The sequence below is a fragment of the Castanea sativa genome, chromosome 3 (assembly GCF_040712315.1).
Source record: "Castanea sativa cultivar Marrone di Chiusa Pesio chromosome 3, ASM4071231v1".
NCBI lineage: Eukaryota > Viridiplantae > Streptophyta > Magnoliopsida > Fagales > Fagaceae > Castanea > Castanea sativa.
The window spans coordinates 16,424,732-16,452,338 of record NC_134015.1 but is presented as its reverse complement, the minus strand read 5'-3'; the positions used below and the strand labels follow the sequence as shown (position 1 = coordinate 16,452,338).

The following is a 27,607-nucleotide window of genomic DNA, read 5'->3' as shown; positions in this document are numbered from 1 at the left end:
AGGACATGGGTGAGGCAGATTATATTTAAGGGGTTAAAATCCTTAAGGATTTCTCAAAGAAACATTTAGGTTTATCACAATAAACCTACATTAAGGAAATTCTTGAGTGTTTCCAAATGCATAATTGCAAACCCATATATACTCTAGTTGCAAAAAATGAGAGCTTAAGCCTTAATATGTGTCCTAAGACTCAAGATGAAAAAGAAAAGATGGCTTGTGTTCCTTATGCTAATGCAGTTGGAAGCGTGATGTATGCAATGATGTTACTCGGCCTGATATATGTAATACTGTTGGATTAGTCAGTAAATTTTAGTCTAATCTAGGACTTGCTCATTGGAAAGTTGTCAAGAGGATATTAAGATATCTTAAAGGGACCACAGACTACATCCTTTGTTATCAGGGTTCAAATTTGCGTATGATTGGCTATAGTGATACTGATTGGGGTAGTGACCTAGATGAAAGCAAATCTACATCTGGATATGCTTTCTTGCTAAATAATGGTGCCATCACTTGGAGTAGCAAGAAACAACCTTGTATAGCATTATCAACTATGGAAGCAGAGTATGTAGCATGTTCAGCAGCTGTTCAAGAAGCAGTTTGGTTGAGGAGGTTCTTTCAGAATCTTGAGGTTGTCAAGGATGCCTCCAATCCCGTTACTGTACGTTGTGATAGCATGGCAGCATTTACCTATGCTAAAGACTCTAAGTATCATGATAGAACCAAACATATTGATATACGATATCACTACATTCGAGACATGATTGCTCACAATGAAGTGGTTTTAAAACACATTTCTATAAGCCTCATGATTGCTGATCCTTTTACAAAGCCTATAGGAAGGGATGCCTTTCAGGCTCATGTTAGGAGTTTAAAGCTACATAGAATATGATGATATGTTGTTTTTAGTTACCATTGATTGTACCCTTTTGGGATATTTTTTAATGTATATGATGTTATTCAGTTAATAATATGTATGTTTACACACACATATACCATATGATGAGTTTCGTGGTATAAAAGGTATGTCAACAGGCTTAAGTCGACTAACTTACACAAGCGATCGCTTTTGGCACTTAAGTAGTGAGCAGAGATAAGGCATTGTGTCATTCACTACTTATATAGCATATATAGATGGTTGATACAAATAGATGTCACCTTAGTTGGAATTAAGATGAGGTCTATAATATATTTATCTTAATTAGACCGTACATGGATAGCCCATGATCCATGTAGCATGTGGTTAGCCAGATGCAAGACCTTATTTGATGCCTAAGGTGGCAAGCGAATAAAGGACTCGAGTTAGGCGCTTGAGTAGCGACTAGACTAAGATTTGTACGGTATATTGAGTTAAGACATACGTTCTTACTTAAGAGAACTCCACCGTAGCATGTATTTCATACTATATGTGCTTGCTCGACCAAAAGCGAAGGTGAGAGAAAAAATCCCTGCTTTTTCACCGTGTGAGTCACATGGATCTTTCATTAAAATCTTACTTATGCCCTTGTTACTTTTAACTATGTTATGAAGCTGAGGTTTTGATGTCTGCTACTTTGGCATGTTACCTATGGCCATGTTGGATTCGGTCTAAAAGGACATTGTTGTGAAAGCGATTGGACCAAAGTTAAAGGATATGAGTGCAAAAGGAAGACTACTTTTGTAACATATCCTTATATTTGTACTCACTGTTGACAAGTTATAGCGCTTATGGTAGCGAAATAATCGTGAGTACATCAAGATAGTTATGATGGATCAAGCATAAGTCTGAGTATTAAACTCAAGAGGGGTTAGAGATGCTTGATTTGATGTGTTAATATATGTCTAGGGCATAACGAGACACTTTAGGGATGTTGCTATGCTGGTCTTAGTATAAGATTTAGTATAGTGCTCCTAAATATGTTTTTCAAGTTTGCTCGCGGTCGCACAACCTATTTGCTAGTATGAACACACTAAGAAACACATTGAGAGATGGATAATAGGGCCATGCCCACAGTGGATGAGTGGGAGATGTTAGAAACTGAAAAGAATATGAATGGACACCCAAAGTGGGCATGTCCTTCTGTATACCCCATCTAAGAGTTATATAGTAATTGTTTGGACCATTACTCTACCCCACTAAGTCCACTGTCCCACTCAATATTAATGGAGTGGTTTGCATATGAACACCAAGAGTGGTATCCATTGTACAGTTAACGAATTCTGCATTTCTCATAGTGTTTACAGAGTGTTGTGAGGCTCTTAGGTTGTGAGTTATGTTTGCATCACTCTAGTAGTGTTCAACACCGTTGGAGAAACATTTTTGGTTTATATATTATACAAACTGGAATTTAGAACGTGTTTGAATAGTTGGTCTGCGTGGAGGCTGGCTCTAGACAACGTAGAATAATCTTAAAACTCTTGTGTGATCGTTGGTTTAGGCCAAGAGAGGTATGCCAAAAAATCGATTGTTTATATTCCGTTACAAGTTTCTATTCCTCACAAACTGGCTTCTTGAAACCTTGTCTTCTCTAACTTTTCGTATCCTGCAATTCAGCCCGATTGCACCCGCCAATGAGGCTCCTTCCAATACTTCCCAATAACACCAAAATCTTACTTGACACTTAGAATGGGTGTGATAAGTGTTTGGATTATCAACCTCTCAAGGATATAGAGATTGAGAGGTAGGAGTTGAGGAAAACCACAAGGAAATGTGTAGATAATTGTGGGTATAATTATTTTCTAACTCTCAAGTGTATTTTCTAGGGTTTTCTCTCTAAAAAGTACTTCTTCTAATTTGTGGGTAATGAGGATATATATAGTGTGGATAAAGACTTGATAAAGCAAAACATAACTTTTTGCCAAACAGAGAGTTTCGCGAGTACTTCGTGAGTTGGCCTTACTCGCGAGACATTCACGAAAACCTCCAGGTTGGCATGACTCTTCATCTTCTAATCATATGCTCTACACATGGCTCTTTTGTGGGTAAGCTTCTCGCAAGACACTCGCGAAATCCACTTGTTCATCCTTTGAAGCTTGAGTCTTCAAACTCTCTCACACTCATTACAATTAGAAACCTACATACATATAAGGAAATATGATTGAAGAAATTACAATCAAATTTGGTACGGAACTAAAGCCAATACAAAATAGTTGTAAATTACAACTTTACATCTATAATTGATACTATCAAATTATATAGCAATTACACTATTTAGTTACAACCACAACCAAAAAGAATATATGAAACATATAATGTTATCATCAGACTTATTGAATTGCTAATAATGTTTCGTTTATATTCAAAAAAAAAAAAATCATTTGTGTTCTTTCAATTTCATAAATATTCTACTATCGGTTTTTTTAAAACCTTCTCTTTTTTCTCATGTGATAAAAATATTTAGTATTAAAAATAAAAAAATAGATGCTTAAACTCATAAAAAAAATTATATACTAATTTTTAAAAAAATATTATTCTAATCACGACTGTTTGGTACTTCCTAGTACTCTTTCGAAGGTCTGTCTCTCTCTCAAACTCAAAGAGCTCTCTCACTTGAAAAGCCTCTCAGAAACTAAAACAAAACTTATAAAAACAACCCCAAAAGAGAAGAAAAGAGAAGCTTTCTTTCTTTAGGGTTTTAGAAACTACTTCTTTCCTTCTTCACCTAATCACATCATTCATGGCTACCGATGCTTCTGATGCTCTTGCAGGTCTTCTCTCTCTCTCTCTCTCTCTCTCTCTCTCTCTCATAAATACAGACACATTGACACAGACCCACATGCACAAAACCACATAAGCACAAGAAAAACTTGGAAAAAGTTTGCAAATTTGATTCTTTCTTTGATTTGTGCTCTGTGCTTGGTAAATCTTAATATGCGCACTTGAATGCTTTTCTTTCTGTGTGTGTGTGTGTGTTTATATATATATATTCATATGGAAGCAGAAAGTTCAATAGTTAATAATTCTTATCTCTCATTCTCTCTGAATCCCTGTTGCTATGTGCAGTGAGGCAGAAAGTTCAACAATTTCTCAATGCTGCTCGTATTGGCAATCTTGATCTCTTAAAGAGTAAGCTCATATTTTTGTATCTTTTTTTTTTTTTTTGTGTGTGTGTGTGGATAATTTGATAGTTACAACAATGGGGTAGTGGGGATTTGAACTCTGGTTCTTTTCACTAAGGAGAGCAGACTATGCCACTAAGCTACTAGGCTTTTGGCTGTTTGTGAGCATATCATTGAATGTATGCTAATTTTGGTTTTTAATTTGGGTATTTGTGTGTGTATCAGTAATATATGTGCAAATTTTGATATTTCTTTTTTGGTTTAGGGTGGGGGGGGGGTGTATGAATTTAGAATATTTATTTTGGTTTTACTTATATATATAAAAAAATAATATTTTTTTGGGTTTAATATTATTGCAATAGATTTGGCGGGGCAACTCGATGAGGGAAAGGGTTTGGCGAGAACTGTAGCGGATATTAAGGATGCAAACAAACGAGGGGCACTTCACTTTGCTTCAAGGGAGGGGCAGACTGAGGTTTGCAAGTATTTGTTGGAGGAGTTGAAGCTCGATGTGGATTCGAAGGATGAAGAAGGTATGCGCCTAATCTTATGCATTGTCTGTATTCATTATTTTCTTCATGTCCCCTTCGACATTGGTTTGGAGCATGTTGATTGATTCTTTTAGATTTGAAAATAGGCACCCTTTTGAATTATCTTTGAGGGAAAAAAAAAATTCAGGAATCTGGAATTTACATTATGTAGATGCAATTACAATGATCTATCAAATAACAAATCAAACAAATAGAAAAACATCTCACAACTGATAACCATTCTAACAAAGTTTTTAAGAAAGAAGGGCTTAAGATCCAGCAGATTCCTCTCAACATCCTCAAAACTTTGGAATTGCATGCTCTCCAAATTATTTTTTGTGTCTCTCTATCAATGATGATAGTGTTGGATAGATTTCTAGGCTGTCGAATATGACTTCAAAAACTGAAAATTGTTTGGTCAGTTCTAAGCTCTTGGTTGTGTTATTATAATCATTATAATATGGATTCTTTCATCCCCAGTCTCTTGTCCAGTGAGTATTATAGTACTTTTGCTTGTTTGAATGGACGCCCTCCCTTGTGGTTGGACTACTAAATAAAATAAAATAAAATGATAGTAACAATGTGATAGATTAGTTGTATACTTGTATAGTTTATTGCCACAGATAATTAGCTAAATAAATAATTTTGCTAGAATACTTTTGGCTAAAATCAATGTCTAGTCAGAGCAACTTTGGATTTTTTTAGTTATGATGTCTGAATAAGCATTGGGGATGTCATTCCTACTACAACTTACCTAGTAAGCTTTTTGTCCTTCAAAAAAATATGACCAAAATATTTTAATGAAATTTTTTAGAGTTTAGAACCCTTTCTGCGCAAAATTATTTACATATGAAAAAAAAAAAGACCAAAATATGTTTACTTAAAACTTTATAAGATACTTGATGTCAAGGTCTGTTGTTGGGCTATTGGCTTGCTGGCAAGGTCATTTTGGTCGCCATCGTAATGGAGATATATGGAAGGCCGTTCCTCATGTTTGTTGTGGTGTATTTGGAAGGAGAGAAATAGTAGGTGTTTTGAAGACATCAAGAGTTCCATGCCTGATCTCAAGCTTCTTTTTTTCCGAACCTTACTTGACTGGTTCTCAACGTGGAGAAGCCATCCTTTTTCTTCTATTTTGGATTTACTTGACTTTTGTAATGTTTGTCTTTGATTTGTTCCCCCTTGTATACTCCCTGTGTACTTAGGTGACTCTCTTTTTAATTTCAATGAATCTTTATTACTCATAAAAAAAAAAAGGATCACATTCTATAATTTTCATATTTCTTGATAACTAGCTGCAAATAGATGCTTTGATGTCTGTCTATATGGAGTTAATAATTGGTGGGGTATCCAATCGTTGTGAGGCCTGCTCTAGTTTGGAAATTGGAGATGTTCACCAATTTCTTTGAGGTGTTGTATTCAGAACAAATTAAGAGGACCTGTTGTATCAGACCTCATTGGAAGGCAATAGGGTTGTGTCTTTGAGCGTAGCTTTCTTTGTGGACTGCATCATCAGGGACAATACTCCCTATAAAAAAAAATAAAAAAAATCTTATTAAACCTACTCATCAAAGAAAATCTTATTAAACCCCCAGGTTTATAGTGGATCAATGTTGTATATGTAAACATGGTGAATAAGTTGATAATTTGCTATTGTATTGTCCAATAGCGAGGGATTTATGGTCATTTGTGTTTGCAGCTTTTGGGGTGAAATTGGTGATGTCGAATATGGTACATTGAGTGTTTCAATGTTGGCAACGTAGAAAAAATTCTTTTAGGAATAGGGTATTGAATATGGCTCTGTCATGTTTGATGTGGCAAAATTAGAGGGATTGGGAAATGACAGGAGGACTTTTGAGGGGCAAGAGTTGTCTGTAGAGAGATTGAATTCTCATTTTGTTGGGTCTTGATTCTGTTGCGCATCTTTGGATGACTTTTGAGGGGAAAGGGTTGTCTATAGAGAGATTGAAATCTCATTTTTTGGGTCTCATTTCTGTTGTGTATCTTGGGATGAGGATAGACCATCAAAAATGTGGGATTTCATAGATTCATTGTACTTTTGATATATATATATATATATATATATATATATATATATATATTCTTATTTTAATGCAATTTGGTATTGCTCATCAACAATTAAAAAATAAAACAACATGAAGGGCAGTTATATTAAAAGGAAAAAAAAATCAGTTTGCTAAATTGCATGACAAGGGCATAGAATTACCATGTAACTTGTTAAAGACCATATAATGGATTAGAATTTCTTTTTGCTCCTTGCAATAAGAATTCATCATCTTGCACTGTATATTTCATTCCTTCAAGTTGTAGCAAGTCATGCTTCTGATTTTAGAAGTACACTTGATAGTAAGACATCACAGAAGGTTTGTGTTATCAGGATGAAGGAAAATAAGGAGGGCACTTGTAGGTTAACAATTAATGTAAAGCTTATTGTCAAACCTCATGATTTACGCTTATAATTATATGATATTCAGATGCTACTATAATCTTGGATTTGGTAGTTAATTCATGGGTCATATCTTTTTATCATTGGTAAACAAATATCTCATAATATCTATGGTTGACCAATATGTGTCTTTGATTTAATTGTTTACAAATGTAAACTTGAGATGAAAATCATGACATGCTTCTCCTTGGATAGACATGTCATGGTTATTATAATGATGTTTTGGCTAATCCATTGATTTTTGTAATTTATCTACAGGTGAGACTCCTCTTATTCATGCTGCTCGGCAGGGACATACTGATACTGCCAAATACCTTCTCGAGGGTGGTGCCGATCCTGCTATACCTAGTGACTTAGGGGCCACGGCCCTGCACCATTCTGCTGGAATAGGTGTGCTGTCTAATTTTCATTCATTGTCTTCCTTTTTGGGTTTTGTGTGTGCGTGTGCCTGTATGTGCATATTTGGAATGTTTATTGCTAACTTTTCTGCTTTGCATGGCCTCTCCTTATGAGTAAAAAGTCTCCTCTCCATCGCTTTTAATCTCTTTTTGGCATGATGGAGCTATTTGTTTCTGAGGTCCTGATCATGGAGATTTTATGATAAGTTGAAAACTTATATTCATTTCTGTGCTTTATCAACCTGAACAGAATTTTAATCTTAGAAACTAGCCTTCTAAAACTAACAGTTCCAAAGCTCTATAATTAAAAGATCTTCCATATCTCTATGACCTTATATTCAAATGTTCTGTAGTGGGATTTACATGTTTGCATGATATGGCTAGAAGCAAAGAATTTAATATATCTCAATTTCACTGATTTTTTCATTTCAAATCTCAATGTGGTTATACTTTGTGCATTCTTACAGGAGAAATTGAGTTGCTGAAGATTTTACTTTCTAAAGGTGTTGATGTTGATTCACAAAGTGATGCTGGCACTCCATTAATATGGGCTGCTGGTCATGGACAACCAGATGCCGTGAAAGTTCTATTGGAACACCATGCTAATGTAAGCTTGCATTTTGTAGTTCATATAATTATATCTTCTACTTCCTCTGTCTCTCTTTGTTGGTCCTCTATTTTATCATAGGATGTCCAAAAATATGATCTTCATTGAATAGCCAACAGACACATTATAAATAAATTTCCTAACTTACCTTTACTTTATTTTAAAAGTCAAGAGTCCCAAAATATGTTATTCTTGGCTTATGAGGCCTCTCTGGATGTTTTTTGGCTTTCTAATTCCTGTGGGGCTGCACTATTGTGGATTGATGTTGCCTATGTAAATGTAATGGGGAGAGTGTGGATCATTTGCTTCTACACTGTGGTGAGGTTTTTCGGTTATGGAGCTTTGCCTTAGATCTTTTGGTGTTTCTTGGGTTCTACCTAAAAGGGTTATTGACTCGTTGGCCGATTGGAGGAATTGGTTGGGGAAGCATTCTTTAAACGTTTGGAATTTGGTACCATATTGTGTGCTGTGGATTATTTGGAGGGTGAGAAATAATCGCATATTTGAAGATTCGGTGCTTTTTGGGAATAAGCTCTTAGAATTGTTTGCGACCACTTTGTTTGATTGGTCTTGTGCGTGGGGTTTTACTTCTTCAAAAGCCATTCCGCTGTTTTTAGATTCACTTTTTTCTTGTACATAAGTTGTTTTGTTTTCCTTTGTTGCTTGTACATATTTCCTTCATTTACTTCATCTCTTTGATGAAGTAGCTTCTTTTTAATACAAATTTTTCTTACCTATCAAAAAAAAAAATCCCTGTGGGGCCCTTCTAAGTCTTTCAAGCCCTTGTCCTTGCGTGACTGGTTTTAGAGGCTAGTAGAACATTTCCAGAGTTTGGTGATGCCTACTTCTAGGCCAGCAGGACCTCACTTTTCTCCTTGGTTCCTCTGGTAGGATTATGCACCTTATCTGGGCAAGTTTAGTGTTGTTTATTTAGGAGGGACTCACTGTGTGTCAAGTGGACTTAGGCTTGGTGTTTGGGTTTTGGCGTCCATCTATCTGTGGACATCACTTATCAAAAAAAAAAAAAAAAAAATCTGTGGACTTCCTGCCCAGTGTTAGTTTTTTGATCTGCTGTAGATATTTGTTATTGGATACTTCTTTGTTAGGAATGCTATAGATGATTTATTACATGTCTTGGTATTTCCATACTATTTTTGTATTGAGTTTCTATTTTCATGCCCCAAATGCCTTTCCAAGGGAAAATGACATAAGTGAACCCCCTCTAAGCATTATAGAAAGAACGGATATCAGACTCCCCATTCTTCAACTTCTGCAGCTCTGCCTCAGCCGGTCTCCATCCTCTCTAAGCAGAACATGGTATTCTAGAAGTGGAGAAAAGAAACTACCAAGTCCAACTCTCAATCATTAAAATCCTGATAGAATCTAATTTCAACTCCGTCTCTCCCCTTCAGATTGTCTCACCAACAGAGACTCCACTGAAGTATCTTTGTCAGTGGAACTGTCATACAAGGTGGCTCTCAATTTTGCGATGGTGTGTGCAGGGCCCTATAGAAATTGTTGCACAATATATTATTAAATAGGTTTGGGATCCATCATGCAAGGATCCCATTAGTTCTTAACAGTCATCTTTGTCAGCTAATTAGAGCTACAATACTCATTATTGGCAGTTAAGGATGTAAGTTTTTCAACTTTTAAGTCTCCACATTTGTAAAGGAAGTTGCATTTAGCATGCAAAACGATTCAGAATTCAAAAATTCATTATAAATTTATAATAGACATTTTTTGACTTGCACCAAATATATATCTTGTCATCATCCATCTACATCTCATTATCTCAATGATAGAAGGATACAATGCTGGGGGGGCTGTCAATTTGAAAGATCAATTTTTTGGAATCTGATGCAGTCTATTCTTCTTGGTTGCTGGACATTTCTGAAGTTTGCAAAAGCACCGCATAGGAGGTTAATGACAATGAAGGGCATAAAATTTTCAACTTCAAGTCTTCACATTTGTAAAAAGGAAGTTGCATTTAGCATGCAAAATGATTCAGGCTTCCAAATTTCATTATAAATTGATAATTGAAGTTTTTTCAACTTACACTCGATAACATGTCATCATCCAATGACATCTCATCATGTCAATGATAGAGGGATACAATTTTGCTGGTCGGGTTGTCAGATTGAAGGGTCAATTCTTTGGATCTGATGTGGTCTATTCTACTTGGTGGATGGATAATTCTGAAGTTTGCGGAAGCTTCATTGCATAGGAGCTAAATATAAAGGACAGAAAATATTTGATGCTAAGAACTCATGAATACCTAGGAGAACACTTTGTAAAGTTAGCAGCCTTTGCTCAAAAATGGTTTAAGAAATTCTAGACCATGACAAATACTAAAGTGTGCATTATTACATCTGGAAAGTTTTGGAAGAGGAATCAGAATATGGTTCTTTTTGGTGGTTTAACAAAACACATTCCAATTACAAAATGTTAACATAATTTATTTGACATGCCATTTTTGTTTACAGTGTTGGACTTGATTCTTTCGTTTCTTTATGTCATTTGGTTAAGATTCTCAGGGTAGTGTTATTACATACTTGAATCTTTTGTTATATCATTGAAATGTGAGTTGAGATTCTCGTTTATTGTTTGATTTAATTTCTTGATATTTGATATTTGTTTTGCAGCCTAATGCTGAAACAGATGATAATATTACTCCACTGTTGTCATCAGTGGCGGCTGGTTCGCTGCCATGCTTAGAGTTGTTGATTCAGGTTCTATAATTTTCTTCATCATATAATATGTATTACATGGAGTTTGGGTCACCACCCATTTTCATTGTTTTGATATCTGAATGACCTTGTCAGCAATCAAATACACAATTTTAGATTTCTGTAAATGAAATCTTATGTGAATTACTGAAGTATGATGTTGTATATTTTGAATTGAGCTTTATAATTGCACAATGTATATTATAGTTGAGTAAAGCTTGGGGCTAATGTAAAAGAGTTTTTGTTTGGTGCTTAACATCTGTTATTTCAGTCCTCTGATATCTATGCTTCTGTTTATATAGTTCCTCAGAATAGGCCTAGTAGCTTGATTTATGCTGCTTCATATGAACTTTTCTCTGCAATCCTAACTTTTGCGTTTTCTAATGTATAGGCAGGTGCCAAAGTTAATATTAGTGTTGGTGGAGTAACCCCTTTACACATTGCTGCTGATAATGGGAGCTTGGAAATCATAAACCGTTTGTTGAAGGCTGGAGCTGATCCAAATGTCACTGATGAGGTGAGGCTGTAACTATTCCCTGCATAATTTTTTTTTTTTTACTTGAGAAGTAAAACAAGTTTTTTGCTTCTTTTTCTCTTGTTTGTCTGTATGCATTTACTTGTTGGAATACTGGAAAAATGCTCTTGGGTTGATATAATATTCTGCCTACTTATCTCAAAAAAAATATTATTATTATTATTATTAGCCACAACAGGAAATACAGTTATAGATGAACTTTATCTTGTTTTTCCATCATGGTGTATAGAATAATGAAGTATTATTTTGGACCCCTAATCTGATGTTCTTTATATGAGTGGATAGATAAACCACTAGATGGTTTTCCCATCATGGTGTATAGATAAAGCTCGGGAATAATGAAGCATTATTTTGGACCCCTAATAATGAAGAAATGCCACATGGCGTTAGGCTTAAGTAATTTAAATAAACTAGAGGTTGTTGACATGTCATACATGTGTGCTTCCTTGTGCGGGAAATATGTGTTTGCCTTTTCTCTTACATTTGTTGTGTGTGGTGAAGCCATATTTCTTTGCTCATGTTGACATTTATATGTAGTGCATTCCTTGCTTAGTAGTGTGTATTGTTTCCATGCCTAATAAGAAGTTCTGTTAACTAAACTTTTTATTCATTGTTGCATTTAAATATTCAGACTTGGTTTATAATTAAATTCTTCTTTTGTGTTACTCCATGGGTACTTGGGATGTGGCCCCTTTTGGTGTCTTTTAATAAATATTTACTTATTAAAAGATTATACAAATAATTTCAGTGTACATGAAAATTCATATGTAATGCTTTCTTTTATTATAAGTGGGGAAATTTTTTTTGGATAAGTTATAAGTGAGGAAAATCCCTTCTTTCAATAGGTAAAACCTCTGTTGCAAAGACAACGGATATAAGATCTTCTCAAATGTTTTTCTTATTCTCTCCTTCCAAAGGCACCCTATTAGACAAAGTGCTTTTTTCCCAACCTGTAACCCACTTACCAACTTGGATTTCTCTCCAAATTGATCTTACCCTGTGTCCCCTGTTAGTTGTGAATTGTTAAATATTGGAAATTTTTTGTGGTTAACTAGAGTCAAAGCACAATCTAGATTATATTCTATACTAAGCAGCTTAAGTAACCAAACATCTGGGGTTAAGCACCATGATCTTACTGTCTGCCATTTCTATTCATAATGATGAATCATTTCTTGTTTCAATTGGTGGCTTGTATGATTCCTTTAATAAATAAAAAAAATTACTGATGGTTTCTATCACATCAATGTCGTTGACTTTATCTCCAATATGAAATAAATTTTGAATGTTCTTTGCATCTCAGGATGGTCTAAAGCCAATCCAAGTTGCAGCTGCAAGAGGCAATCGAGGAGCTGTTGAGATTCTTTTTCCTTTGACATCAAAAGTTCAGACCATTGCAAATTGGACTGTTGATGGAATTCTTGATTATATGCAGTCAGAGATTAGCAAACAGGTATTAAGATCCTGACATATAGTGCTAGATATTGTGGGATAGAGAGAAGCTGTCCTACTTTTCAATATTTATACATATTTTGCTTCTGTGGACTTAATAGTGTTTTATCCAATAAATCATATCTGCTAAACTGAAAACTTAAAATACAATCTCCTGGTGCAGCATTTTGAGTTTAAAAGTAATATTTTGACCTGTCTCTGTTTTCCTTTCTTAGCCCGATACATATCATAGTGGTGACTAAATACTTACCCTTTCTCATCTGGATCAGAGTACAAAAAAATTTCATTCTCCATTCATAGGTATTTTGAGGCCTGTTCCCATGTAAAAAGGACAGGTTGTGTATGTTTAGGATGACAAGCAAAGTCTAATTTTGCTATGAAAGGAGATATGCCCACTGAAGAAATAGATGAAAATAAAAAATAACACAAGCAACAAAGAAACACTGCCAAAGTCTTGTCACTATGAAATGGTCATTTTCTGCTTGATATTGTCTAACAAATTGCAGCTGAATGGTTCCTACCTAGCTTCTTGTTAGTTTTCCATATTTTTTCTGCCAAGCTTTAAGCTATTGTAGATTCTTCCATTAACTTTGGAGGGAAAAATTTTCAGGATGAAGCAAGAAACAAAAAGGAAGTTAATTTTCTGGAGGAAACTTCATTATCAAAACCAGATCTCCCCCAGGTGCCACTTTTTATTGTGTGTTGTAACTTTTATTGTTTATGCATTAGTGCTGATCCAATTTTGCATTAGGATTGTCGCCTGAAATTGGATGGTTTCTAGCTTTTGGACAGGATAATCTGTAGACAGATTATTATAACTCTTAACTCATCAATACATAATGCCATACATCCAATATAGAATTCAATACCCTGATTTTATCTGCTTAACCACCAGTTCAACCAATAGACAGAACTAAGGGTTATCAACCAAAAAAAGAAAAAGAAAAGACAGAACTAAGGATTTTTTCGAATCAATTACTTGTTTATTTTCTTGTAACTATCACTGCAAAATATCTTCTATAAGAATTTGAATCTCAACTGAAATTTTAGCCAGAGTTGGAGAAGCGTTAAATGCTACTGAAAAGAAAAACCAGATACCATACTTACACCTAAGTACTTACACCTTAAGATTTCCAAACTTGCTACTCATATGTCTCTTATGGTTATAAAATAAGTCAGCAAGTTCTCATACCTGTTGGGATCTATTTAATGGATTTGAATTTTTTGTGGTATTAAGCTATTTTTCTGCAGTGGCAGTTAATAAAGATTTTCATCCCTATAAATGCTTGTAAAAAATATTTTGGAAGTAGTCTGTTGGATTCTTTTAGTCTTGTGTTTGTCACCCTGATGAATGTTCAACATTTTAGGTGACACCAGAAGCAAAGAAGAAAGCTGCAGAAGCAAAATCAAGAGGAGATGATGCTTTCAAAAGAAAAGATTATCATATGGCTATAGATTCTTATACACAAGTAACTGACTGGTTCTTTTCTCCTTTGACTAATTGAATATTTCTCTGCTTTGACTATTGAAAAATTTCCTTTTTCAGTTGCAACCAGATGACTTTCATTTTGTTTGCTCTCTTGCTTGATAGTTCATTTGATATCTGAGAAAACTTACATAATTATGGTGCAGCTAATAAAGTTGAGTGCATTTTTAGAGAAACTAGTCAACCTCCTTGCTTAACAAATATGACTTTTTAAATTTGTCAATGTCATTCTTCCAACAGAATCTAGCTGCTAGATTAATATTGTTGGTGCTCCCTTGGTAGTAGATACACCATGTGGCATGTGCTATACCTGTCCTTTGCAGTTTGCACCTCTCTATATGTTCGTGCTTTAGCTTTCTGCCGTTACATTCCATAAACAATAGGAAATGTATCAACCCATTACTTTTATTGGAATTGGCATGTACCTGCCATGAGAACATTGAGAAATCTGAATATTTTGGAGCTTTGTCTAAAAGATCTGTGTTTGAACAACTTAGAGTGTATTGATTCTCAATGAAATGAGCACAGCGACTTGGATTGGGTACATGGATATGGTATTTAGATCAGTGTCCTCAGTTCTATGTCCATCATGTGTCTAGAAATGCATTTTGGTGAAGAGCTAATTGTTAGAAGTTTTAGAAGTTACTTTTGCTGTGTTATAGTTGGTAATGGGTTTTAGGAATGAGGTCAAGGTTTGGACAGAGAATATATCTAGACCTATGCGGCACCCATATGTGCATACAATATGATACAGGCATGGTTTTATGCATAAATTCTGGAAAAATCTACGATGAAATAAGGCAGGGATATGTCATATTAAAAAATAATTTTAAATTTAAATGATGCTAGATTTTAGGTTAAAAGACAAATAACAAACATGACAAGGCTTAAAAGATGTATATATGTTTAAACTATAAATACTAAAAGGAAACATGATCCATGATTCATGTAAGATGGTTATATATATTTAAGTGTTGATGGTTTCAAACTTTCTAAGACCCTATATTTTGTATTTTACATTTAGACTCCCTTTTTTCTTAAGAAAATTCTTTCACCTGCAAAAGTATCAATGAATTAGTTGTGCCATATGGCATATCCATGGGAAAGAGAACAAAAATTAATTTTCTTATTTACAGATACATATTGGCTACATATCCTAGCATATCTGTATTGGAAAGATATCATATGAGGGAAGTTATGCATAGATCTCCTTTTTTAGGTTTTACTTTTGCTACCATTTATGTTATACACTAATATAGCTAGAAATACTGTCTACATTGGACATGTTGCCAGCATAACACGAGCTTTGGGCATTGTGATTTGTGATTTGTGACTTTATTGTTTGGTTATGCATCTACAGGCAATTGATTTAGATCCCACTGATGCTACTTTGCTTTCCAATCGGAGCCTTTGTTGGATACGTTTGGATCAAGCTGAGCATGCCTTAGATGATGCAAAGGCCTGCCGAGCATTAAGACCAGATTGGCCAAAAGCTTGCTATCGGGAAGGTGCAGCCCTACGTTTATTACAGGCATGCGTTTGTGTTCCCTTCTGGCCCTTAACATTTGAAACAACAATTGTGATATTTGGAGTTTGATGTTATTTGTCTTGCTCTTATTATTGTAGAGATTTGATGAAGCAGCCAACTCGTTTTATGAGGGAGTGCAGCTTGACCCTGAAAATAAGGAGCTTGTAAATGCCTTCAGGTAGCGATTACGACCATCCTCTTTGGATTTATTTAGGCCTTGGATTAAGGTTGCTCATGACTAAGTTACCAAAAGTAAAAAAAAAAAAACAATGTTTTATGGTTGCCGTTCTATACCAATTGTGAAATGAGTCACAGTGTGTTGTAGTTAAAGAGTTTTTTTAAAATTTTTTTTATATGGGACTTCTTAGACTTTCAGGGTGGCTGCAAATTTTGTTTTTGTTAGATTAAGTGATTAAATCACAATTTTTGAATAACTTACCTACCTCCCATCTAGAATAAATAAATAAATAAAAACATGTGTTGGGCCCACTTAATAAGGGGAGTCTAGACCCACATGCGAAGGGAAAGTGTTAGATTAAATAATTAATTTATCATTTCCTAATAGCTTGAGTTTTTAGGACAATTGGTGATTTATCAGTTTTTATGAACTAGTTGCAAACTCTAATTACCTTCCATCTTTACAGGGAAGCTGTTGAAGCAGGGAGGAAGTTTCATGTTCCCAATCAGGAAAAACCATAGCTTGCCTTCTGCTGATAGCTCAAATTTGTGACAAGAGGGAAGGAGGGACTGGAATGGTGGTCCCCACATGTGAGGAACTGTTAAGCTTATTTTCCTTTTTGTTATTTATATACCTGCTGCAATGATGGGGTATACATAGAGAACTGCAGTTAGCAAAAGTGGATAGCTGTAATTGTTTACAATTGTGAGTGAGAATTGTCTGCAATTTTGGTAGAGGTTTCATACTAATTTCAGCCCCTTTGACCTTTTTAAAACTCCTCCAGTTGTATATAACGTCTGAAGGGTCAAAGTTTCATAGTACTTGCAAGGTGCATTTTAATGAAATAAGGTGTTTTGAGTATATCGAACCAGGTCCTACGAACAAATCAAATGCGAGCGCAGCTAGAGTGAAGGATATGGTTCTGATCGGGAGCTTGAATAAAATATCCAAAACAATCAGTGGAGGGAGGTCTAGCGTTTGATTAATGTATTTAATGTAAAGGGAAAGGGGCATAAGAACTTTGAAGTTGCATTAGTAGTTCTTACTACCAAAATAAAAAGTCGCAGTAGTAGTTGTAGTTAACAAAAAGTAGATAGGGAGGAAACAATATTAAAAAAAAAAAAAAAAAGAATTATTTATTTTTTTGAGAAAAAATTAATAGGGAGGCCAAATTTTTATATTTGAAATATGGAGAGAAAAATAGTACAATTTTTTTTTTTTTAACTAGAAAAATAGTACGAGTAATCCTTAGGTTTACTCCTATTGTAATTTAGTTCCCAAACTTTCAGTTATTACATTTAACTTTCTATGGTTTGGATTATTAAAATGAGATCATTAAGGTTCGGTTCAAATGTAAAGATTTTGTATTCTGGGGACTGGTTTTTTGATATGTGCATGAAAAATAGGTGGGACATGCAATGCAAGTGTGATTGATCCCACACGGGTAGCAGTGAGATTGGGATGGTGAGAAATAATAGGATCCAACAATTAATGGTGTGAGAAATAATAGGTGCGACTGCTATTAGTATTTGAGTTTATCTGCAATTGTTACTTTTAATGTTAACTAGCATTATGTCAGTGCACAACTTAATTAAAATTCATTTGTAAATAATTATTTTATTAATTTACTTAAAATAAATGACTATTTTACTTTTAAGTAACATAATGAATGCATGTTGTGTGAGACTAAAATATCATAAAATGCGCACATGCGCGCTCGCGCATACACACACCTATATATATATATATATATATAATGATTTTCAATAATACATTGAACTTTAAGGCTCAATTAATCACATATATCTAAATGGAAAACTCTTGAATTTAATAGTTAAAAACTATCTAAAACAATAATTCAAATCATGTTAAAAACCTCAATTCAATAATTAAAAACAATCTAAATGATTATACATTTAAAAATTTGAAGTAAATAGACTTACATGAGAATTTAATTTTTGTCTTTGAAAGCATGGAAGAAGACATTGAAACTTGAGTGAGTTTCACCCTATCAAATTTAAGTTTAAACTTAAAGTTTAAGTCTTGTGCGTTGCACTCTACATGTGTGTGTATATGCATAAAAAATTATCTGAATTTAACATTTATTATAGAAAAGAGGTAGTATAGTCTTATCCTTGTGTAGCTAATTTTTGTTATAATCTTTGTATAGTGTGTTTATATGCATGAAAAATAATCTGAATTTAACATTTATTGAAAGCATGGAAGAAGACATTGAAATTGAGTGAGTTTCACCCTACCAAGTTTAAGTCATGTGCGTTGCATGCTACATGTGTGTATATATGCATGAAAAATGATTTGAATTTAACATTTATTGTAAAAAAGAGGCGGTGTAGTTTTACTCTTGTATAGCTAATTCTTATTATAATTCCTTTGTTTTGTGAGAAGAGAGAGAAATGCTTCTTTTAGAAGGAAAAAAAAATCAGCGTATAATATATAATAGTTAAGATATTAATCTTTGGAGGTGGTATCTCATACAGATTAGTTTTTCAATTGTGGGTTTTGGTAGTTAGAAGTTAGCGCATAGTGGTTAATAATTAGAAAATTACTTTGAAATTTTTTTAAACCAATCCCTTAAAAAAGTTTTAGTAGAGTTTAAATCACATTAATAAATTATCTCTCTATTCAAATTTTTTTTTAAAAAAATCACATTAATGAAAAGTTACCGATAAAACTATTATAAGTAAACATTTCTTAGGCTTATCTATTTAGCTTTGTTGCTAAATTTATATACTCTTTTATTTTATTTTATTTTCTGAAGAATATAACAAAACAAAAAACCTATAAACAACAATTTACCTTCCATATAAAGAATGTAATCAAACTTATTCATAATTTAAAATTAAGAAATTAACACAAATTATAAATTAAGATATAAATTTAGAAAAAGAACAAAGAATTAACTTGTTTATTTTCTTTATCACTTTGAGAGATGAAAATGTGAGTATGTAACTAAAATTTGAACCAATTATTGTAGAAGAGAATAAATGAGTACAAAACATATGTGAAAAGTTTTTATTAATTTTTTAAAAGTTAAAGAAAAATAGCTTACACAAAATGAAAAAATAATAATGAAGAAAGAATGCATACCTGTCATGGGATTTAGGCATTCACATATTGGAATAAACTTCACTTCAAAAAGAATATATATATATATATATATATAGAGGTAGGTAGAGTTTCATTTGATATAGAATTTATATCCAATTGGAATTAAGATTTCTAATCAATTTGTTTGTTGCTATCTCATAAATCTCATAAAAAGTGGAATAAAAAAAAGGTCATATGAATAGAAAGAAAAAGAAAACATTTTTTATTGAAAAAGGAAACTTTTCTTTTGTAACAAAAAAAAAAAGTTTCTTTTTTTAGAAAATCAAACATTTATTATATATAGATACTTCTTTTGTTTGGAGAAGAAAAAGAAGGTGTTTACTTTAAATTAAAATAATTCTTACCTTATTTACAATTTTTTCTAACTTTATCCAAAAACATTTTTGATAAATCTGTATGAACAATAATTATCTTAAAAAAAAATCACATGTGAAGAGACAGATTTTGCTGTTAAATACATTGCTTTTCTTTTAAAGGGCATTATGTTTTTTTTTTACCCAAAGTAATATAATTTAAATTTTAAAAAAGGAATGGATGAAGATTGTTGCTGTTTTTTGTTTTTTACGTGTACTGTTTTTTGTTTTTTACGTCTACTGTGTTGTTGTTGTCTTTTTTTTTTTTACACGTAGTAATATAATTTAAATAAAAAAAGGATTAGATAAAGAGTTCGAATTGTAGTCAAATTAGAATTTTGTATCAACTTATAAATTATAATAATAAAAGAATTAGATAAAAAGATTGGATTGTAATCAAATTAAGATTTTTATCAATTTAGAAATTATAAGAGAAGAAGATAAGTACAACAAAATTATATTTATTTTTTTAAAATTCTAAAAAAATTTCTGTAATTTAGTGCAACCATTTGGCACAACTACAGATTCTAAGCCCAACTTTTATTATATAGTATATGATTTTGTTTGAGTTATTACATCCTTGAAAGTTGAGACTTGAGAGTATCTGAGTCCTTTATTGTAGCTTGAGTCAGTATTTGAGTCCTTAAATTTAGCATTTGAGCAATGTGGTTTTTAGTGTTTCTTGCTTTTAGCTTTCCTTTTTGAAAAGCATTTTCTAGAAAACAATCTCATTGTTCCTGGGTTTAGTATTGACCTTGAAAATGAGCTAAAAATATTTTTTGGTGTTTAGTATGCACAAAAAAATCACTAACATTTCTTGTATAATTCAAAACATGTATGAATATTGTGCAAACCAACTCCACAATCAAAGAGTTTTGTAGTTTTATTAATTGGCATTTTCTAGTGTTTTTAACGAAAACATCCAAAATTCAAATGGGAGAAATATATATATATATATATATATATAGAGAGAGAGAGAGAGAGAGAGAGAGAGATTGTTTTCCAAAAAAATTTAGCAGAAAACAACCTCTAAAAAATAAGCCTTATTTTTAATAGGATTTTCTATTGACTAAAAATGGTTTCTTTTTGACCTATGTTTTTTTATATTACCAAACATAGAAAACTATCTTTTTCCAACGAGACAAAGGGAGCCTTAATCCAAGTTCAAGAGGTTAGGATTTCCAATTTCTTAGTCAAACCCAAAATTTATCCCCTTGTCTTCTTTTGTTCTCATGACTTATCAAAGTTGTTCCTCCAAAATTATGCTTTTTTTTTTAATTACTTCTTTTTCCGTCCACGAAATTGAGTACATTGCACTCTCAATTACAATTTGCTCTTTCAAGTTGATCCTATTATAATTTAGTCTCACAAACTTTTTCATTGTTACACTTTTAATGTTTTAAACCTTCTAAATTTTGGATTAAAAATGAATTTGCTAAGATGTCTTTGGACAACAAACCTAACAATTTCATTTTAGTTCAAATTGTGGAGGGTCAAACGTGGCATAGTTGTATTACTATTACCTAATTATTTTTATTAGGAGAACCAAGTTTTACCCCCAAAAAAAAAAGGTCTTTTGTCCTTAAATAAAGGACTTTACTTAAATCCAGCCTTGGCCTAATAATAGAGAGCAACAAAAATTGAGAGTTTTGTGGACGAAAACAAGTAATATGACTATAAGAGTATCAAAGGAACGGTCAAATTTAGTTTTAAAATTTGATTCATAGTAACCAAAATAAGCAAATGCTCTCCAAAAGGAATATAAATTCTTAGTACCACTTTTTGTGTTCCATTTTATATTCCAACAATCATAAATTTTCATGTATTTAAATTTTTTTTTTCTATTTTCTTTGCCTCCAAAAGTATGAATTCAATCAGCATTTAGTGTAAAGAAATACTACATCCATAACATTTTCAGAAAAAATCCTAGGTGGTATTTTGTTACTAGTTCTCATTCAGACTCATCATTGATATGACTTCCTTACTCCAACAATTTGCCACCTAAAATTTGTTATGAAAATATTGTGGATTAGCATTTCTCTTTGGTTTATGATTAATCTATAACATGAAAACATTTCGGAGAGTGTGGTGTCTAGTGAGTTCAGCATATAGCTGCATCTCTCACACACATGCAATCATACTGCCTACTAGCTAGAAGTGCAACTAGCATTAATTATTAGTAAGAACAGTTCTCTCAACCTAAATTTGACATACACAATAACAAGAATACATAAAGCTACTTAAATTTTTGGTTTAGAAATTAAAACAATCTCTACTAATGGTGGCATTCTTAAGTACTAGTATTATTATTTTCATTTTGCTTACTGCCAAATAAAAAATATCAACATCATTAGTGTTTCATCCTTAGTTGAATGATTCAACACAAAATCGGTAATTCGGAACTGCTTACTTTACTTTGTACTGGTATTGTAATTTGCATTTTGCTTACTTCCAAAAAAAAATATCAACATCAATAGTGTTTCATCCTTAATTGAGTGATTCAACAAAAAATCAGTAATTCAAAACATACACTCAACGCTTATTTCAGAAACGAATGGTAGTTCTTAAATTCTTCCTATAGAAAATCATGCAGAAACACATTCAATAGTTGCAACAATATCAACAAGACACACATGCTACCCAAAATGTCAGGAACCTTCTTTCAATTCAACAAGTCACTCAAATTGCCTGAGTAAAGGATCAGGCAATCTTATTCCCATAACTTTAGGTGGAGGAAGGATCATTCCACATAGTGCCTCAGCTTTGAAGGGTGCTGATAATACGAAGTTATACAATTTCTTCACCCATTTTTTCTCTGGAAGAGATTCGATGCTCTTGATATGCCCCTGGTTTGAAAGAACAACAAATATGTCAATTTATATGAGAACAGCTTTGGAGTACATTTAACATGATTAGATATCTTTTCTTAGCATGTTCTAACACACAAGTTTCAGAATGGATTTTTAATTTTTTTTAATTATTATTTAAAAAAAAATGGATTATTGATTTAGAAAAACAGTGAATTTTACATGTTAGCAAAAACATGGTTTAATTTAAGTGTCCAATATAAAATTTACATTTTCATTTGCTACAATCTGTCATATGAAACCTAGGAGGAAGCTCATAAATTTCACATGGCACAGTCAATTTTAGTACCAAGATTGTGTGGAAAGTGTAAACAAATTTAGAACTACTACTGCATCTAATTTTCCTTTTGTTTATCCTAGTGCAATTGCTAATTCAAAACTCCAAGCAAGGATCTGTACTGTGACATGATTTTATCATTCTACAAAACTAGATTCTCAAAGAAGTGTGCCAGTTGATGAAGCAAAAGCATTATCAGGATATTGATGTTTGTTATAATCTCTGCATGTGCTCAAATCAGATAATACAAGATCAAAGGGATGCAAAAAACGAAACTCGTGCAATTATAATGCCATTATAATAAATAATTAACATTTAGTTAAGCACAAAGCACCTTTGAATTTTCTCCAGCCACAGCATCCTTGAGTGAAACAAGGCTAGGAGTGTAAGGAATTGCATGGAATTCTGGATAAATGCCACAAACCTGAACTTCCCTGAAACATTTGCTCTTTGCATTGTAGGCACATAGCTGATTAAAATTGCGTAACGCATATATATTATCCCCCATACCATAGTTGAGAAAATATACAGGTCCTCTTTTCCAGGAAGTATTAGAGATGACAAACTCTTTCATCCAAGATTGCTCGTTACCATAATCCTTCATGACCCAAATATCAACAGAAGAAGAAGTTGGATAGTTCTCACACAAGTAGAGAAAACCTCCTGAAGCACCCAAATGGATGTGTTCAATCTCCCAATTTGGACCCAAGTCTTGAATTGGGGGTCCCGGAAATGGTTGAAACTCTTCCTTCTCAATGTCAAAACTACAAATGAATGTGGAAGTGGAATCAGTAGTATCAATTGGTTGAATCAAACAGTGAAGAGCACCATTCAAGAAAGTACCAAAATATGATCCAACAAATGAATACGGGGCATCTCCAATGATTCTCCAACTATCTGCACCAAGCGTGTATACCTCAACCAGAGGGGCAGGATTAAAATCGGGACGACGAAATCCCTTATCAAGTGCAAGCTCTGCAATCAACTTGTATTGATTTGTTTTAGGACAGTAACCAAATCCGCGTATTGTTTGCCAGAATCGATCATCCTTAGTTTTGGCTCCTGGAAGAGTCATGTACTCCCCTGTAGCTATGTTACAGACAAATGTGACCTCTTTTTTGTGACGAACTGCACTCAAGCACAGCAATCCATTGCAAGAAGTAAGTAGTATCATGTTCTGTCCCAGGAGATAAAACTTTTGAGGCAATTTCTTTAATGGGGCAAACAATGAGTGACCGCGAGTGTCCCATTCTGCATGCTCAAGCATATAGAATTTGCTGTAGCAACCAGGATTATATGAAAGAAGAGTCTGGATAACAAGGCTGGCTGTAGGTGCTCTAGCAAGGTGCATTCTAGTGAAATAGGGGTCTGAGATAATGTTGTACCAGGTCTTACAAACGTACCTAACTCGAACTAGACTCTTGATTGGTAATCTCAGCAAAATTTCCATGATAACAAGGATTGGGATGTCCATGTTTGACATCATTTTGTGGTTCTGTCTTCTACCTTCAGTTTCCATTTGAATAAAAGGTTAATGTTGACAGAAAAAAAATCCCAGAGGATTTTTTTTTTTAAGAAAAAGCCCGGTGGACTTGATGGGCTGGAATGTTACACACAATCCCTAAATATCGAATGTAAGTTGCTATTTCATATTGGGTGATTATTATGTGAACGTTAATAGTTGTCATTGTGTTAGCATTAGCTTTGGTCTAGCTGTATCTCATCATTTTTAAATTAAAAACAAATTGTAGTAGAGTCCCAGTAGCCCAAGTTGGTTTAAGCCTTCCTAACTTTTCGATTGTGTAAGTTGCCACTAAAATTTATCATATTATTATTCTCAATTGAAAAAAAAAAAAAAAGACAGATTTTTTTTTTTTAGAATCTTTAAAAAAATCCATTATCATTTATCTTTTCTTTATGTATGAGTTTCTTTAAGAATTCCGGACAAGTTGGCATTTGGTATGGGATAATATTTTAGATTTCTTAGGAATTTTGAAAAATTCTCACTTTTGAATTCAAACCACTCCGATGAATCAAATGCTAGGGGTGTTTGAATTTTTAGTTTCTCACTCAATACCATTTTTGTGGGAATGTGGATTCTCTTTTAAAAAATAGGTATTCACATTTCCATATTTTGATAAAGTTACATTTTGTATAAAAGGAAAATTTTACCAATTGACAATTTAAATAATTTTTTTTAATTAAACATACATGTTAAATTGTCAATTATTATTATAAATTGAAAATTTAAATAATGAACTAAGAGTATAATAATTCAGTGTATAATTTCATCTTTTATCTATTGGTTTTATTTGTGTTTTATGTTTTGGCATTGTGATTTGAATTTGAATTTTTGGATTTGCTTGGTTATTGAAGATGGCACGAGAACATGGAGTAGAGAGCGCGTGGAGCAGCAAAGAGTCTTATTTATAACAAGCATGGAGATTATGTCCTAGATTGAAGGTTTTAATTTCATGTTCCTAAGGTCTAAGGTTGTTAAATTTTTTAGAGTCTACAAAGATACTTTTATTTTGTGAACAATTTTCAGAAATCCAATATATGTGTTATAATACAAGTGTTTGAGTAATGAATGTGAAGTTTTGGAGTCTATATTAGTCATCCCTTTTGGTATTTGAAAAAGTAAAAAGAGTGATATATCTATACTATTTATAAGATGATTCATCTCTTTAGACTAAACTTTTATATGATTTAGAGAATCAAGAAGTTACTTTGTACAACTGCATCATCTTTTTTTTATCTTTTTTTTAGAATAAGAGTTTTTTTTTTTTTTTTTTCCTTTGAGACTCATTTGAGTCATTGGGTGGTGATTCTCGCATTATACGAGGGAACACACTATGATGATGAAAAGCACCATTCTAATCATGAAATTTTTATTATCATAAGCTATAAAAGCACTCTGCCTAATCCTCTGAAAATGTTATTCAGTTAAAAGTTGATTGTGAGAGTAATGGATGAATTGGTTGACAACATAGCTCAAATCCCAAAAATAATTTTAAGAAAAAAAAATTGTAGCTATAGTAGAAGTATATTATGTGAGAAATTGGAGGAAACTAAAATCTATTAAATTTTGAGAAGAAATAAAGCGCACACACAACTTATGACATCTATTGGTATCTATTTGGTTTTGTTACAGCATTTTGGACAAAAACAATGTTAGGTGTTGTAACAGTGTGCACTTCAGTAAAATAGGAGTCTGAGTTCGATGTGTTATGCTACTTTAAATATAAAATAATTCAAAGAAGTGGAGCCAAGAGATGAAACCTGGGATCCAAAAGGGTATTAAAAACCTACTGATACAATTACCATTGGGCTATGCCGTGTTGAAGTGTCACTCTTGAATGAAAATATTTAGTTATATTAAGTTTAGATCATAGTTTTTCAATTTTCCATATTATTTAATAATTTTATTAGAAGTTCAAGAATCATGCTTTTTACATGTGGGGATATAATTTATTAATTTATGTTGAAAATGATTTTATTTTAGACAATTTTTAAAAAAATTACTAAACACAAAATTTTTAAACTTGTTTAGGCTTTTATTATTTTATATCCTTATAAAATGGTGAATATTCATTTGAAAGTTTTCAATTTTTTTAGACATATGTTTAGTAAAAAATTTTAACGTTTGTCATTTTAATACTTTTATTTTTATTTTATTATTATTTAATTAATTATAACATCATCACGGTTTGACCATAAAAATCTTGAACCTCTCCCTTTTCCGATTCATTGAACGGTTTGGATCTGAAAACCATGGTAATGAGCAGTCAAAGTTTTGGGTCAATAGTATGGGAGTTGACTTAATGGGATCGAGTAAGGAGTGAACGAAAAATTTAGAATGCTACTTATGGAATAATTCAAAATGAGTAATACTATACACACAAACTATTATACAAACATTTTACAATCTCTGGCATGCTCCATGTCAACTTTTTAAAAACTAAAATGCCATATAAGATATTAACAAACTCATATTTAAAAAAAAAAAAAAACCTCCTAAACACAAAACGTATCAGACCTAAGAAAACCTAAAATCTAAAACCCTTTTTATGGGAAATTTTTTTTTAAAACTTTCAAGCTTCTTTGCCTCCCTCCCTCATTGCCTCTTGGGTCTCAAATCCACAATCTACTTCCTTTTGCCCATGCCTCCACCCCACTACACTCTGACTCATGCCGCCGCCACACAAGTTGCCGAGAGAACTAAAAGCTGCTAGAGCCATGGCTGAGAATGATGCTCCCACAGTGCTATCTGATGCTTCTAATTCTTCTACTTCTAGTAAATCCTTGACTAGTATATTTTTTTTTTGTTGTAAACAAAGCACTAAATGTTGATTTTAATTTTATAGTTTAATCGTTGTATTTTTAATGCTTCTAAATTCAATACATAGTTTAAAGTTTATATTTTTCTATTATATAATTGAATAGTATTTCTATTGGAAACAATTATGTGATTGTCAGAGAATAAAGACAATGTGTCTTTAGATGAAGAAATTGTCATTGTTAAGGACGAAAATGAGCAAAAGTTAGAGATTGAAAGGATTGTAGAAATGGAGCACTTTAGACTATTTATTTGTGTTTTTTGCCAATATATTTAATTTGGTTGCAGGCTAATCAAAGAGCGGTAACTAGTAATAACCCAAGATATTTAGGCACTCTAGGTCTGGGAAGTAATATACACCAACTATCAGTAATTCCTTAACTTTTATTCAATGCTATACTTGTTAAGAGTTTTTAATTTGACCTTTTTCTTTTCTTTTTTTTAATGAAAATTGTATTTGTAGGATCATCCAAATCAATTTTGCGGAAGTGGATGTCTTGGGCCAAATACTGACCAGCTTAGCGTTTACGGAACACAACAACATCATATAAACAATTTTAATTATTGGATCTGATACAATTATTGTTAGTACAATGTATATTTAACAATGTTAATTATAAGCACGTGAATTCCTAAATAATTTAATACATTTTCTTTTGTTCTTTGTATAGGCTCAACATCATGGCTATCAGATTAAGAA

General features: G+C 32.8%; 2 protein-coding genes across 2 annotated transcripts; one reads left to right on the top strand and one right to left on the bottom strand.

Moving 5' to 3' along the window:
* Positions 1 to 3,505: 3,505 nt before the first annotated feature.
* LOC142626706 (uncharacterized) lies at positions 3,506 to 16,803 on the top strand. The gene is made up of 13 exons (XM_075800417.1): positions 3,506 to 3,684; positions 3,980 to 4,042; positions 4,398 to 4,568; positions 7,291 to 7,422; positions 7,898 to 8,037; positions 10,683 to 10,769; positions 11,158 to 11,283; positions 12,602 to 12,751; positions 13,361 to 13,432; positions 14,118 to 14,219; positions 15,597 to 15,767; positions 15,863 to 15,942; positions 16,409 to 16,803. The coding sequence occupies exons 1-13, from the start codon at positions 3,654 to 3,656 to the stop codon at positions 16,461 to 16,463; spliced, it is 1,380 nt and encodes a 459-aa protein (XP_075656532.1). The 5' UTR covers positions 3,506 to 3,653; the 3' UTR covers positions 16,464 to 16,803.
* Positions 16,804 to 22,099: 5,296 nt separating this feature from the next.
* Positions 22,100 to 24,042, bottom strand: LOC142628598 (F-box/kelch-repeat protein At3g23880-like). Its single transcript, XM_075802663.1, has 2 exons — positions 22,903 to 24,042; positions 22,100 to 22,270 (listed from the first exon to the last, which is right to left on the bottom strand). Exons 1-2 carry the CDS (start codon positions 24,040 to 24,042, stop codon positions 22,100 to 22,102), a joined length of 1,311 nt encoding a protein of 436 aa, XP_075658778.1.
* Positions 24,043 to 27,607: the final 3,565 nt, after the last annotated feature.

Bases quoted from the DNA above. Each gene is read 5' to 3' on its own strand.
- LOC142626706 (XM_075800417.1), top strand. From the start codon at position 3,654: ATGGCTACCGATGCTTCTGATGCTCTTGCAG. The intron at 4,569-7,290 runs GTATGCGCCTAA...ATTTATCTACAG, and splicing joins GGATTCGAAGGATGAAGAAG to GTGAGACTCCTCTTATTCAT. The intron at 7,423-7,897 runs GTGTGCTGTCTA...GCATTCTTACAG, and splicing joins GCACCATTCTGCTGGAATAG to GAGAAATTGAGTTGCTGAAG.
- LOC142628598 (XM_075802663.1), bottom strand. From the start codon at position 24,042: ATGGACATCCCAATCCTTGTTATCATGGAAATTTTGCTGAGATTACCA. The intron at 22,271-22,902 runs GTGCTTTGTGCT...CTTTCAAACCAG, and splicing joins TGGCTGGAGAAAATTCAAAG to GGGCATATCAAGAGCATCGA.